The 15,574-nt window shown below is 37.9% G+C and overlaps 1 protein-coding gene across 7 annotated transcripts in view; it reads right to left on the bottom strand.

Annotated features, from left to right (window-relative positions):
* The window catches only part of adgrl3.1 (adhesion G protein-coupled receptor L3.1), a 124,037-nt gene that overhangs the window by 49,271 nt on the left and 59,192 nt on the right, over positions 1 to 15,574 (bottom strand). For all 7 annotated transcript variants that reach the window (XM_065254733.1, XM_065254736.1, XM_065254738.1 and 4 more), the window contains exons 6-9: positions 13,865 to 14,671; positions 4,134 to 4,430; positions 1,267 to 1,364; positions 581 to 766 (exon numbers count right to left, since the gene is read on the bottom strand). In XM_065254733.1, coding sequence (XP_065110805.1) covers positions 581 to 766; positions 1,267 to 1,364; positions 4,134 to 4,430; positions 13,865 to 14,671 — 1,388 coding nt within the window. The remainder of the gene's footprint in view (positions 1 to 580; positions 767 to 1,266; positions 1,365 to 4,133; positions 4,431 to 13,864; positions 14,672 to 15,574) is intronic.

The following is a 15,574-nucleotide window of genomic DNA, read 5'->3' as shown; positions in this document are numbered from 1 at the left end:
TAATGGTCTAATCAGATTCAATAGATTATGCTAAGCTATGCTAAAGTGGTACTGCCATGGAGATCAGCTGAATAGATTCCAAAATGGTAAAAATCAAATGTTTAACTCTAGGGGAGCTGGAAAATAAGCATATGTGTCCCTTTAATATAAGCTTAAGTTGCAGTTTGCATTGCCATTTTTGGTTGTATTATTTTATGTTTGACTTCTTTTGTTAATTGGAAAAACTCACCAAGGCATCATGAGCTGTTTTAATTTGTGTGTCCTTATTTATAACAGTGTGTGTGCGTGCGCGTGTTTGTGTGTTTAAGGATTTCTGTCTATCGAGCACGAAGTTTTCCCATTTGAGCCATAAAGCCTTTGATCTGTGGACTGCCACAGGTTTATTGCCTAAAACACTGTACTCTGCACCGAATTAGAGCATTATTCTCTCTTCTGCTCCACTTCTCTCAAACACACACAAACACAGAGCCAACAAAGGCTTCTGCAAACTAAAAGCAGGGAAGTGTAATTAACATGTAATAAGGAAGTAATAATAATGTAATTATGACCCATCGACGTGCGGTTTATTAAGCGTGGATACCTTGTTTAGACTACGTGCTGCCGTGTCTTTTCCCCCTGGGGTGAGATTACGCAGCTGGACGTCCAGTAGTTCCACCAGCTGTGCCATAGCTTTGACTGTAGATGGAACATCTCCCGGTCGCAACTCACCCTTGGTCTGTTCGGCCAATTCCCGCGCTACTATGGCAGCAGTTTCTCCTGATCTCATCTACAAAGAGAGAGGGAGGAAGGAGTGAGTGAGTGAGTGAGTGAGTGAGAGAAAGATTGAAGGGGTATATTGATTTTATTTTTTCTGTCCCTTGATGGCCAAATAAGTGGATGAGCAAATGGCTTCATAGATTTGTGATTCTGCTTATTTTCTGATTTGCTCTCTGTAGTACAAAGAAAACCATCTCACATTACTGTTACGCTTTAGTCATTGTCACACTTTACACACAAGATGCACAATGACGGCGCACACACAACACTTTTGGCTGCGCTGCTACTCTAAGTAATGTTGCCACAAAGACAAATAAATTGAGCTTGATCTTCACAGTAAAATTTTGGCGTACACTAAATTTCCCCTAAGCTGTTTCACTACAGGCTGTTTTTTGCGATAAGCATTTATGCCTACTGTTATAAGGGCTCAAGGCCAAATTAGGCTATGTGCTCCACGCAAAACATCAGTCGGTTGATATACCATTAGCATATTTCCAAGTTTTAACCTACTCTCTGAGTGATGTGATTGGTCCACGGCGAAGTGCAGTTGCTCAAATCCGGTCCCTTTGGATCCCAGTGGCCGAGCAAACAGTTAAACATTGCCACACCTGAAAAATAATGCAAAAACATAAAATGTAAATAGACATTCATATACACATTTTGGCACTTTTGTAAACACGTGGGGAGAACGATGGAGAAGCAGGGCTTAAGATTTACAAGCGATACACTATGTGTCAATCAACAGCTGCATTTGCCCACATAATGAGGAAGCATTGACAGTACACCTAAAGTAGCTGGTCACAGTAACAGGAGACAATGACAGTGATTTTCTTCCAAAAGATTGACTTAACAGATACAGTATATACGGGTCTTTACTTTAGGAGTTTATATACAGGGACCCCAGAAAGTATCAAGAGTCAGCCATTGCATTAGATAATATATTATCAAGTAAGACAGTGAAAAATGACACTGTAACTATGTTCTGAAAACTTTACTTTTCTTGACTGTTTTTGCAACTGATGTCAATCTTTATTGGATGTTGTAGTTTTTTTAGGGATGTCCCGATCCCACTTTTTTATTTCCAATCCGATTGCGATACCAGAATTCCGTATATCAGCCGATACCGATATCTGCCCAATACTATTGTAATTAAATGTGTATAGTGCTCTCTGCTTCATCTAGTATCATTTTAAATGTTAAAATCAATCATTTAAAATGATTTACAAGTTACAGGAAACATTAGTGAATATTAATCATAACAGTGTTTAAGAGATCATATAATAGGTACATTTGATCAATTAAGTATGCTAAATATTTTTTCTTAATTGCGTAAAACTGTCATAGTAAAAAAGCCGGGTGCAGAATTGATGCGCCTAAATCATATACTGGGCTTTTTGGTCGTTTATGAGCTTTCTGGGTGCAGAATTGATGCCCTTGAAGCATCCTCTCATGGGAATCCTCGCAACGCAACGGAAAGTTTATAACTGTTAAAACACAAAGAGAATAGATGCATCGTGTGCTCAGCACGAAGTGAATTGCATACATCCAACGGCTTACTGAGACTTTATAAAATCAGATCTTTAAAATGCCTACAGTTATCTTGTGTTTGCCTGTGTGAATTACGCGTTTTATCCGTCCGCTTCACCAGTGGATTATTAACTCAGTTTGCGAGTAAGTTACAGTGTTTCTGTAAACTTAAAGATCTTTAAATGTGCGTTTGTTCCTTTACATGAAGCTACAGTATTGAGTGTATTAAAAGACTTTGAATATAGTGCACAAATTATGGTGCTTTTATAATACGTTGTCCTTTTAATAGCTTGTCAGTAACAACCACGGCTAACGCACATATCGGAATTGGATCGGTCATGTTGTCGGTCCTCGATCCGATGTCCGATCCAGCCAAAAAGCTTGGATCGGACCCGATACCGATCCAGCATATCGGATCGGGACATCCCTAGTTTTTTTTATACTGTATGTCTCCTAGCATATCCTAGTATCTAAATAAAGGACGCATATTTGCTTAATAGCACTATTAACTCTTTCCCCACCATTGACGAGTTATCTCATTTGCATAAAAAAATTTGTTCCTGATGAATTTTTATGTTAATCTGCAATACCGCGATTATACACTTACCCAATTTATGAAAATAAAACTGAAGCCAAAACGTTATTCACTATTTTTAAACTCTGTGTATGTTTTGATAATAGTTCTGAATTTGATCTTTAACAAAATTCCTTCACAAAAATGCAATTATTTCATCTTTTTGCTCAAAAAAAATATTTTTTAAAGAAAAATACCCATATTTAACATATTTAAGAGTTTATAAGCAGAGAAAAAATATAGATACAATTAAATGTTTTTTTTTTACCATTTTTGTTTATTGTTTGTTTGAAAGCAGAGGGTCTGTTCTTTTATTTTTATATATTTGTATGTTTATATATTTTTAGAAGAAAATTTTCCTGGAAGGTGTCGGGGTCCGGCCATGGTATCATGTTTAATATTATGTCTTGTCATGATGGCTGGATTCTGACAGTCCCATGTCTAATGTGAAGGCTCATGATCTTGTGCCTTCGGTGTCTCGTCTCATTACCCCGCCCTCTTGTTCTCCCTGTTTACGGTTAATCATTAGTTTATTCCAATCACCTGTTCTCCCCTTGTTATCTTGTTTAGTCTCTGCTATTTAATCCCTTTGTATTCTTGGTCCTGTGCTGGTTCATTTTGTGCTGTTCCCGTGTTTGTGTGGAAGTCATTCAAATATCTTGTCAAGTTTAGTGTATCTGTTAAGTGTTTCATGTTGTGTACCCCCTCGTGGGTTTTTTCGTTTCTTGTCAGTTAATGAAGTGTTTTTGTTCTCCCCGACATCGTTTGCGTTTGGGTTCATTCGACCACAGTTCCTGACAGAAGGCATTTTGTGACACTTGTGTGAAAATCACAAAAAATGCTGGTGGGCAACTTTTCAAAAAAAAAAAAAATGGCTGGCGGGGAATTAGTTAATATAATATTTGGATTGCAATCCTACAGACAAATATTTTTACAGTTAATATTACTAATATACAGTACATTTGCTTAATTGCAATATAAAATGCACTACAAAATGTGTTCCAAACCAATCTGTTGTTTTCACAGTTGGCACTGCTAATGTATTCTGCAATAATACTAATAATTTCTATATAAAATTATACAAAATATATATTATTTACATATAATAATATGTAGTAATTCAAACATGTCTTTTTATATGTGTATACTGCTAATATTTAGTGTAAAGCTTTTTCTAGCACAAGCCTAAACGTTGATACACGTAATACACATTAAACAGAATAAACCTTCACACACACGTTGCCACTAATAATAGATTAATCACTCTTTCACTAACCTATGGTGCCAGGTGGGCATGGTTGCTTAGCAACCTGTCCCTGGTGAGTCCGTGGCCAGGAGATTTCAGCAGTGAGACGTGGGGCGCAATAGTCAACAGTGACCTGCGGAGTCTGCAGGGAGGGAGGCGACCGTGTCAGGACTTCAGGGAGGATGTTATGCCGGCGGGGCGGAGCCATGGTGGTAGTCGTGGTAGTGGTGAAAGAGGGGCGGAGTGTGCCCGTATATGGGCGAGGAGGGTGAGTGGAGCTGCGTACTGGAGGAAGTACATCAGGCAACCAAACTGAAGAAGGAGGATCTGAGAAAGACAATGAGATATATAACTTTTAAAGGTGTTTGTATACACATATATTGAAAAGTTATAATGAAAAAAATCAGAAGAAACAATCTTGTTGCAAAATTTTAAGTAACTGTGAAATTTAATGGTAATTGATCACACTTTTAATACCAGAGGAAAACTAAATATGGTGTTAAACAGTCTCTTTTGTTTAAATATTAATAGTAAATATTAATGAATTTAATTAAAAGAATGGCATTTACTGTAGCCTTCAAGCATTTCTCTCTGTTAACACTGCAAGTTTTCCAAGTAATTAAAATATAAAGTTGGTAATAAAAAAGAAAGAAATTAATTATGACCAGTGATTGAGTTTCTGTTTCTCGCCTATTTTAATATATTTACATTGCATGTGCGCACACACACACACGCAACTGTTTGCGATCAGCAGCCTGTCAATCATCCTCTGTACTACCAGTACTGTACAAGAACTGATATTGTTACATTATTAATGTGTTATTTTAGTATCAATTGGTTTCTAAAGCACTTTTGACATCCGTTGTTTAACAGACAGCTGCCTAAAATATTGCTAAATATCATTTAATCTCTTTCTCTCTATCTCGGCATATCTGCTGTTTCAGGGTTGACTGAACGAATCGGGTGTCTGGAGAGTGTGTGTCTAGGTGTGGGTGTGCGGCTTTGTGCCCTGTGCAGCATTTGGGAGTGTATGTTTTGACAGGCCAGATCCCTGAGTGCAAGGACTTTAGAGAGGCAAAGATAGATGATGTTTAAACGTCATAACTCCCCACTGTCTCTCTCTCACACACACAAACCTTTTGCATAACCATTGCTTTGTTTATTCGTTTTAAGTGAGAAACAAATGGTGTCAAAAGCTCAGGATATCACACGAAGAGAAGTAAACATCCCCTTAAGTCTAAGCTAGACTAAACTATGCTGTAAAATGTTTGGTACAATGCGCGTGTGGACAGACACGTACTATCACAAGCGCAGAGGCAAAAGGCAAAAACAGCTTCTCTCGTTTTTTCTTTCTTTTCTTTCTGTCTGTTTTCCTGTTTCTCAGTGAAGTGATGTGAAGAGAGGAGAGATGCTCTCGTCTCTGCAGCGAATGCTGGATATAGGGACTAAAGATGAGAGTGAGGAGAGACACGAAACCTGAGCGAAAAACATGTTTTTTGGATTTGTTCTCGCTTCTTCCCCCATCATTTGTTGTTCCCCCACCAAAAAAATAAATCCTCGGCCGAAAAAATATAAAAAGAAACACCACTTAAACAGATCCGATAACGGAGCTTTGATGAGGAAAAGCAGGATGCGAGTGAAATTATGCGTGCTTTATCATATTCAATGTAAGCAGCTGCTGAGATTTTGACAGAAATGTCCTGATGTTTGCAGTTTATGCAAATTGCCTTCCTACTATAGCTGTGTACATAAAATGTGCGACATGATTATATGACATTATCATATAATATGATGTATATTTGCATTCACATTTGCGAAGAAAGGTGATTCTTATTCACAGACAGTATACATTGCCATACACTTGCCTATCCCGTGCATTACAAACACAGTGAGAGACTCACCCAACACAGTACGCAGATGTGCTTGAATTATCTAAAAGTTATTTTGTGGTCATGATCTTTGCACATCATATCGTAAAGCGAGTGTCATTTTACCACCCTAGATGACTGCCTATATTGCATAGGCCAGAATTACCTTTCAGTCCTATTACCTTTTTGAACTCGACTACAATGCATACTTTCAAAGAAATGCACACTAAAAAAGTGTGCAATCATCAGGCGACGTGCATCCTCGTTATGCGTTCGGAATGAAAGACGGCTCCTCTCCCACCAGACACCTCTGGCTTATTACAGAGATGCACTGATCCAAATATCCTCTCACATCTCCTCTCATCACTGTTCCTGCCCTCTTTTCGCTCTCCTTCGAACCCCCACCCAGCCTCTCCTGTGCGGCAAATCTGACTGTGATTTTAAAGGGCCGCTGAGTGAAATGAAAGCACTTCCTGTTTCTATTTCTGTATCCGTATGTGTTCGGAGCTACAGAGGCAAGACTCAGAGAGCAGCAGAGCATTCTACAGTGACTAATCGCTCATACACACAGGCACGGCACGGCACCCTCCCTTCCTTTTTCTAACAGAAGCCATTAAATGACAAACCAACTCTTTCATCGCTCTTCCAAATCTCTCCATCTCTCCTTTCTCTCGGGTGACCGCCGGTCTGCCGTGGCCCTCCGTGTTTCCAGATTGCCATCTTCATGATACGGCCCACTCAAACACAATAGGGGTGCAGATAGAGGGCATCGTGTGTGTTTCCTGAAGGAAAGGGCGCTTTGATTGGGGGGTGATCAAAGGGAGTCGTCTATTCTCTGCCTTGATGGAAAAATGCCCGACTCAATCTTCAGGGTTAAAGTTCACTTTTCATCTATTACGGGACATACTTTTGAAGGGACTGTGATTTTCGGCGTGGCCTGTTTAGCCCAACTCTTCCTGTTCACTAACATACTATAAGAAAGAGGGCGATTTATTCTGCCTTCTACATCCGACTGCTGCACTGTTAGGTAATCGCTGTAAGAAATCGGGTAATTTGATGTTTGGTCATACCTTCAGGTGTGACCGCAACAGCAAATCATTCGAGGCTGCTTAACGCAACACGGCTCTGGGAAAGATGCTTCAACCCACAAGGAGATGAGAATCAATGTCACCTTGCTGATCAGGACCAATAAGAAAACAGCACCATGGCAACCATGCAGGGAATCAGTAATTGGTGCTGTTGTTTACAATGAGTTTCAAAAACTGATAAAATATTCACACAGCCAATTTAACACATAAAGTGTCAGTCTCTATAGCACTGCATGTAGGTTAGCGAGTAAAAACTGGGTACTGCACATGGTGCCAGCCAAGCACAGGGTACAAAACAGGTTATTCTTTTATACTCCAAAATGTATAACCCTGAAGTGATTTTATTTTTAATAAACATATAATGAAGCATGTTGATTAACTTATAATTCTAAAAAAAAAATTGGGGGGGGGGCAATTTTGGGGGGCAACTTGGGTAACAGGGCTGAATTGATGAAGCTCAAAGACAAGACAATTAAAAAATTTGGGGTTAATATTGGATACACTATTCACAATATTCGAATAAAATGACTTTCATTCATCCGTCGCAATTACTTTTACTGTTAGTATCGCATCCATATTATAAAAACAACTAATAAGCATATTTGCCTAATAGCATTATGAAATTAACATTCTAGATATAATAGTACAGACACTTTTTGTACAGTTAGTAATGGTCATATATAGGTTTTATAGAAAATTTTATACACTGGTATGTTTGAAAGCACTACGAATATTTTTATTCAGTTTATACTGCTAATGATACTGCTGACATTGCTTTTGATTTTATAGTACAGTAATATCATATATCCTATACACTCAAAAAATGCTGGGTTGTTTTTGACCCATGGCTGGGTAAATATTGGACAGAACACATGTTGGGGTTTAAATAAACCTATGCTTACTTAAGCATTGAAGCAACCCAGCATATGCTTATTTATTAACCCAGCATTGAATTTAGAGGGGGCAGTTGAAAGCTTTATTTTGATTGGTTGAGCAATGTTACATGGTATGCATTATTATTTGATAAATGAACACCTGACCTGTCAAATGTTTTAAAATAGCCACCAGAGCAATGTCTGTGTTCTGTCCAATATTTACCCAGCATTATGTTAAAATAATCCAGAGTGTATAAGTATAAATATAAGTATACAATATATTTTCGAATAATTCATCGGCCCGTTGTCAATTATTCCTTACTTTTTATATTATAAATGATAAGTCTTTAATCATAAAGAAACATAAAGGACACAAAGGACAAAAGATATAAGGCTCGGTGAGGAAACATACAAGAGAAATCCAAAGCTCAGTCTGCTCTCCTCTTCTTATGTTATCAGCACTATAGTAATAACAGTGTAAGTCCCCTTGGTGGTGTTACCACTGTAATCCTCACTCTTATCTGCTCAGATCTACATGGCGAGATTGCTCTCTGTCAGCAGTCCATGTGAATGTGCATGTGTTCGCACATACGTCTGTGTAAATGTACATAAGCCAGTGTGTACATGACTCCTGATGTGCAAGTATGTGTGTGTGTGTGTGTGTGTGTGTGTGTGTGTGTGTGTGTGTGTGTGTGTGTGTGTGTGTGTGTGTGTGTGTGTGTGTGTTATTGTGTTTTGGAGTGTGCATACAGAAGTGTGAGTGTGAACATCACTCCATTACTGATTGATCTGTGTGTTCAACTCCCTGCTGGCAAATCCAGGTGCATTCTTGTTCCTGTGGATCGGTTAAAATAAAGTTTTCCCTCTGTGCATGGGTTGTAATTGCTAGTGGAGAGAGTTTTAACCGTATGTAAGACATTCTCTCATTTAATAAAAGCATAGAACAGAAGTCTCCACTCCACTCAGAAGCTCAGAGGCTATTCCATTTAAACTAAACGCTGTGCCGATCACAACATATTACATTAGCATCTGTAGCAATGGAAGAAAGAAGACGACTCCAGGTTTTAGAGAGAGTTTGTGCTTATAGCTCGTTTAAAGTAAAGCAGATTACAGTCATATCACCTCTGCAGTAAGACTTCAAGATGTGTTAAAGGGGGAGACAGTAAGCGTTACATGTGAAACGCATGTGTGCGTGACCAGGATTTTACCTCTTCTGTGCACATGCTTAGTAGAGCAGAACTAATTTAATTTCAGTCTGTCTTTTGTAAGTGTGTGTGTGTGCGCGCGCCAGTGTGTGAATTATGGATAGACTGTCATCTCTGTAAGGGAAAAAATAAAAGACATAAAGACAAAGAGTGAGAAAGAGAGAGGCAGATAAGAAAAAAGACGAAAGGTAGAGAAAGTCATAGACACAGAGAGAAAAGTCATAGGCGGGCAAGCATAATCCCTCTCAATCTATTCATCTTCTCTCTTTATTGTTGCTGTAGGTCTGAATCTTTAAATGTCCTCCCAGCTCACCTGAACGGCAAAGCTTTTTCAAGCACTTAAAGTCTTCTATGAGAAATGCACTCGGCTCAGCATTTGGTCAGGGACATGCGTTACATAAACAGAGCTTTAAGGAATAGTTTGCTCAAAAATGATAATCCCATCCTTATTTACTCACTTTCATGTCATTTTAAACCTGTATGTATGTACCTCAATTTTTTTCCGGTAGGACAGAAATGCAGAAATGTGTTTGTTGATGCTGCTATTTTTATACAATGATCTCCAAAAATACATACACTGTCAAAAGAAATGGTCAAAAAAGCTGTTATGGTGGTACAATTTCAAAAAGAGAGTATATATATTAGTACCTCAGAGGTACATATTGGTAACAAAGAGTGCATTAGTACTTCATATTGTACCAAATGTATCCATATCTGTAACTAAATGTTAGGCAAACATATTTAGACCATTTTAAACGGCCCCAAGACAGCTTGTGAACATTTCTTTGACAGTGTTCTGTCTTTACAGCATTAACAACTGAAATTTTTGTAATTATCCACTTGATATCTGATCTTTTCTTCTGCATTGTAAATCATTAACTCATTCCTCACCAGCCTTTTTTGAAAAGTTGCCCATCAGCATTTTTTGTGATTTTCCAATACAGTCTCCTGAAGATGCGTATGAATAGCACGAAGTGTAAAACTCGTGCAATACATTACGCCAAGTTCCACTTTGGCGTGCATATGATACGCCCAGTCCTTCCCATTCACTTAAACGGTGCATCTTTTTTTGTTGTTTTATTTATTGGTTTCTCAATTGTTTTCTGTTTTTTAAACCATTTTCACTTGGGTTTGAACCATTTTCACACAAGTATGATCCAATACGATATTATGAGTTACATCTCTGGATAATTACGGTATTACAGATAACCATAAATACTCATCAGGAACACGTTTTTGTCATGCAAATGTTTTCTCTTAATTGACAAGATAACTCGTTAATGGCGGCGAAACAGTTAAACTTTAAAAACTGGATTAAGGGGTGGTTCACATTTTGGCCTCGAAAACCACACTTTGCATTCTTTTCTATGCACTTTTCCGGCACGGAAAAACTGAAGTATTTTTAAACTTGCTGGGAAAAAAGCGTGGCGCACCGTGACGGCTTTACTCTCTATTTGAGCATGCTTGCTGCGTATCTACATTCAAAATAATGTATTTGCAAAAGCAAAAGAAATGAAATGCGACCCTCCCCTAAGTAAACTTATTAATTATTTGAACCAGGTTGTTTTAATTAGTTGATCCAGTTAACAAACTGAACTAAATGATCCACAGACATTTTGGAGATGTTGCTATGGCTTCAGAAGATGTACAGTACTACACAAGTTATAAAGACTTTTGTGGTGCCGTTGTTACCGCGTACTATCATTGCATGGAAATACCTTTGTGAAGATTCTTCAAAATATCAAATTTCTGGTACAGCATAAGAAAGACATTCAGGTTTAAAATCACATAATGATGTGTAAATAGACAGTTTTTTGTGAACTGTTACTAACCAATAAAAAGAAGCATGTTGCTTAGGCCTATCGGTGTATTTATGGTTATAAAATTTGACTTGAAATTCTCAGCACTATAAGATGGAAATTAGAAAAACAAATGTTGAATCAGTATTCAAAAAGCAGATAAACAACATAAAAATATAAGCCTAATCTCTCGGCGTACACGTCTGTGACTATTAAAAAGGATTAGATGGCACTTTTTTGAAAGAGATGTCAGTGTGTGTGGCACTGTGTAGAAAAAGGTTTAAAAGCTCTGATGAGGAGCTATTTAAAAGTCTTCACAATGCACCAGAGCTCTACTTTGTCTAAAACAATCTCTCATCCGCTACACTTCAAAAAGTGGCTGTTTTTCTTTTTCAGAAAACTGCAGGCAACATTTGAAATACTAATGAATCCATGATAAAATGTAATTAAAACCCCAACTACACAAAGCTGGTGTTGTTTTATCAATATTCTCTTTGATATGACCATTAGACACAGTCTGATATGCATTAACTCAGGTAGCTAACGCTTTTGCTGGAACTCATGAAGAAGATCTTTGATGTAGAGTATGCTAATAAAGAAAATAAATGCAGACAGGGTCATTAACAACCACACACACGTTTGCACCTGTGCTTGTAGTCTATAAATTCTTTAAAGGCTATTTACAGCTTTGCACACTGGTTCTGGAAACAAAGCACTCATTTCTGCCAGAATCAACATAACTTCCAAGTTTCGTATCACTTTGTTGCATTAGATGTTTTGTAATGACTTGACAGCGTGGGTCAGAATCTATTTGCGATTTATTTTTGCTCAATATGCTTAAATTGGACCTGTTACGAGTAAAAATCCAAGCTTCGTCGCTCTGTTCTAATGGGTATGTCAGTAGATGCTGCAGTTAATAACTGCTGGTTTACACTGTAGATAATCATTAATTCAGCTGCAGTTCAGCTCAACTGGCAAGCGGACAAAAAAACGCCCCAACTCTAAATTTGAGGGAGGGATAAAACGGAGTGAGAAATAACATCGCTGCGGACTGTGATTGCCGATACAATCACATTTTTCTCTAAAGGTCTCTTTTTACCCCTTACATGAATACTTGTACAAGTGAGGGAAAATGACAAGAGACTCTAACCGAGTTTAGTTGTTCAAAGTAGATTTGTGTCTCACGATCCCAGAGTAGCATAATAACATTACATTGTGACATCTGAACGATGCAGTCTATCTTAAAGTAACAGTTCACCCAAAAATGAAAATTCATTTATACATGCTCACATCATTCCAAGCCTATGCTGCCATTTTTCAGTGAAACACAAAAGTAGAAATCTACCAAAAAGATCTTTCCAGACAATGACAAATAGTGATCGGGGATGTCGGGCGCCAAATAGGCCACAATATTATTTCATTGCTATTTTCTAAGTGTTTAAAATTCTATAGCTTTGTGTAAAAAAAATCTCATTAGCTAATAAATTTCACTTCCACCAAAGATAATATTTAGTTCATGTAGATGTTCAAAAAATGGCACATCATATGCTGAAATAACTGACTTTTATGTACAGTATAAAGTAACTTAATGTGACCCCGACAACAAAACCAGTCACAAGGGTTAATATTTTTATTAAGATTTATACATCAATCAAAAAAAAAGCTTTTGCTAATTAAATAATGGTTTGGTAGGATAGGACAACATTTGTTGAGTCCAAATGAAGTCCTTAGCACACATATTACTAATGAAAAGGTGTGTTTTAGCGTACTGGCTTATCGCTGTAATGATGTTGTGGATTGAATGGGTTTTAAAGGGACACCCCACTTTTTTTGATAATAGACTCATTTTCCAGCTCGCCTAGAGTTAAACATTTGATTTTTACCGTTTTGGAATCCATTCAGCTGATCTCCGGGTCTGGCGGTAGCACTTTTAGCATAGCTTAGCATAATCCATTGAATCTGATTAGACCATTAGCATCGCGCCCCAAAATAACTAAAGAGTTCGATATTTTTCCTATTTAAAACTTGTCTCTTCGTTAGTTACATCGTGTACTAAGAACGATGGAAAATTAAAAGTCGCAATTTTCTAGGAACTATACTCTCATTCTGGTATAATAATCAAGGACTTTGTTGCCGTACCATAACTGCAGCAGGCGCAATGATATTATGCTATTAAAAGTAACCACGGGGTATTTTCTACAGAAGAATCAAGTTTTAAATAAGAAAAATATCTTTGAAAGTCTTTGGTTATTTTTGAGTGTGATGCTAATGGTTTAATCAGATTCAATGGATTATGCTAAGCTATGCTAAACGTGGTACTGCCAGACCCGGAGATCGACTGAACTGATTCCAAAACGTAAAAAATCAAATGTTTAACTCTAGGGCAGCTGGAAAATGAGCCTTTTTTTTTTCAAAAAAAGTGGAGAGTCCCTTTAAGGTTTTACATAAAAACCCAACTTGAATGGGAAATTTCCAAAGAGCGGGTAGCAAAAGTTTTTAGGCAAGTTTCTTGCACAATTCTTTCACAATTTTGCTGCATACTGTATATTGTTATATACAAGGTAAGAAATTTACAAAATATCTTAATGGAACATGATCTTTACATATCCTAATGATTTTTGGCTTAAAAGAAAAAATGATAATTTTACCCATGTATTCTTGGCTTTTTCAACATATACCTGTGCAACTTACAACTGGTTTTGTGGTCCAGGGTCACAAATGTGGTGCACAAAACATGAAGAAGATATAGGTTTTTGAATGTATGATGATTAATACTGTAAATCAATTTAATTATAGTGGGTATGACAACAGTAATGACATTGTATTGGTCCACCAATCCTGACAGTAATCATTAATAAAGATCATAAATAATGACACACAGGAAAAATATGCAGAAAAATTTGTCTACATTAAAAGGGAAACTCACCAAAGCCGAGCCTGTTGTCATTGTTTCCAAAGTCGAGAGAATAGATGACAACATGGTAATTGTTCCACACGTAGAGCAAATTGTCTCTGGGGTTGTAGTCAACAGCTGCAATATACTGGTAGGAATTTGGGAAAGGAATGCTTAAGTGCGTTTCACGACTCTTCTCAGTGTTGTACATGTAATCGATTTTATTCCCCAGTGCTTCATTATCATCGTCTTCGTAAACGCTCTTCACCACGTAGAGGATTCCGCAGATCATGAAAGCGTTGGAGGCGGATCGTTTATCGTACGACGTATCCCATGATCCTTCTACCCGGAGCGTGTAGGGATTGAGTTGGCTCACCACAATCCGTCCGTTGTTCTGCTCTGTGGCGTAAATTACCCAAAGTCCGTTTTCATCCACCGCCAAATCGATGTCAGATTTCCCACCCCAACGGTACGGAGATGTGTCATGGTAGTTGGCATTGGCAATGATCGCCTCACCGCTCTTGATACGAGTTCTTAGGTCGAATTTGACAATGTTGCGTGTACGTTCCTTGTTAAAGAAGAGCGCGCCGTCGAACACAACAAACCCCGTGCCGTCCACCCGATGGGGTAGCTTGTATGTCGTGGTGGGGCGACCTGCAATAAAGTCCTCTTTTGACGAGTACTCAGTCAGTGTGTCTGTACGGTATGGTGTCCAGGGCATATAGTAAATCTTATTGGATGACTGTAAGGGGTCTTTACACCATGAGCCTGACTGGTGGTCCGACTCAAAGAGGTGTTCACTCTGGTAAACACCTTTTAGTACACCTGGACAAAGAAAAACTGAAAGGGAAGGTAGGAGGCAGTGAGTCATGGTCACACATTAGAATGAATAAAACCACTGACAAATGTTACATGATGTACTACTACAGTGATCAGAAAGCTACAGGCTTTGAGCTGAGAGAAAAACATCTATTAAACCATATCTGATGACTAGTAGACCTATTTCTAGTTCATGACTCCTGAAGTATCTCCAAATCTGTCACAGCGACTTCTCTAACCCCCAGGAAAAAGCACATGATATAAGGGTTTATTTAGGCAGCCGTTACTGTAACTGTTCAATCAATCATCACCCTATTTTTCGTGGTTCAATAAATATGAAGAAAACATTATCATCTGTTAATGCAAATCAACCTTAATTTTTTTCACACACTGTAAAAACTCCTTGTTGCACTTAATATTTAGGTCAAATCAACTTGAATTTACAATTCATTTAAACTTTCTTGACTTGTAAGGGGTTGCTATAAATTATAAAAAATAAAGTTGTATTACCTTAAGTCAGGGGTCTCCAACCTTTTTGTGAGCAAGGGCTACCACAATGGACAAAAGAATCTGGAGGGCTACTTTTTTGATATAGTCTACTCAAAACCTTTTAGTTTTGTTGTTGATTTTATTTTATTTTACTTGTTGATATGTTTTATCATTGTTTAAAATGTTAACATACACAAAAGAGGCCAAGCTAATGTAAAAAATATGTAATTAATAAATATTAAAATTGAGGCTATTAGTAGAGTGTGCTTTGGCGGGCAACTCACAGACTCCGTGCAGGCAACCTGATGCCCGCGGGCACCATGTTGGAGACCACTGCCTTAAGGTAACTGGGGGCACGAGATGGTGCTTGCTGGGGGGTCCAGTTTTATGACATTTTATTAAAGTTCATTAATTTATCATAAACTCTGTAAGACC

This window comes from Paramisgurnus dabryanus, chromosome 4 (assembly GCF_030506205.2).
Source record: "Paramisgurnus dabryanus chromosome 4, PD_genome_1.1, whole genome shotgun sequence".
Classification (NCBI taxonomy): domain Eukaryota; kingdom Metazoa; phylum Chordata; class Actinopteri; order Cypriniformes; family Cobitidae; genus Paramisgurnus; species Paramisgurnus dabryanus.
Note: the sequence above shows the minus strand (reverse complement) of the source record. Positions and strands in the feature narration are given on the sequence as shown.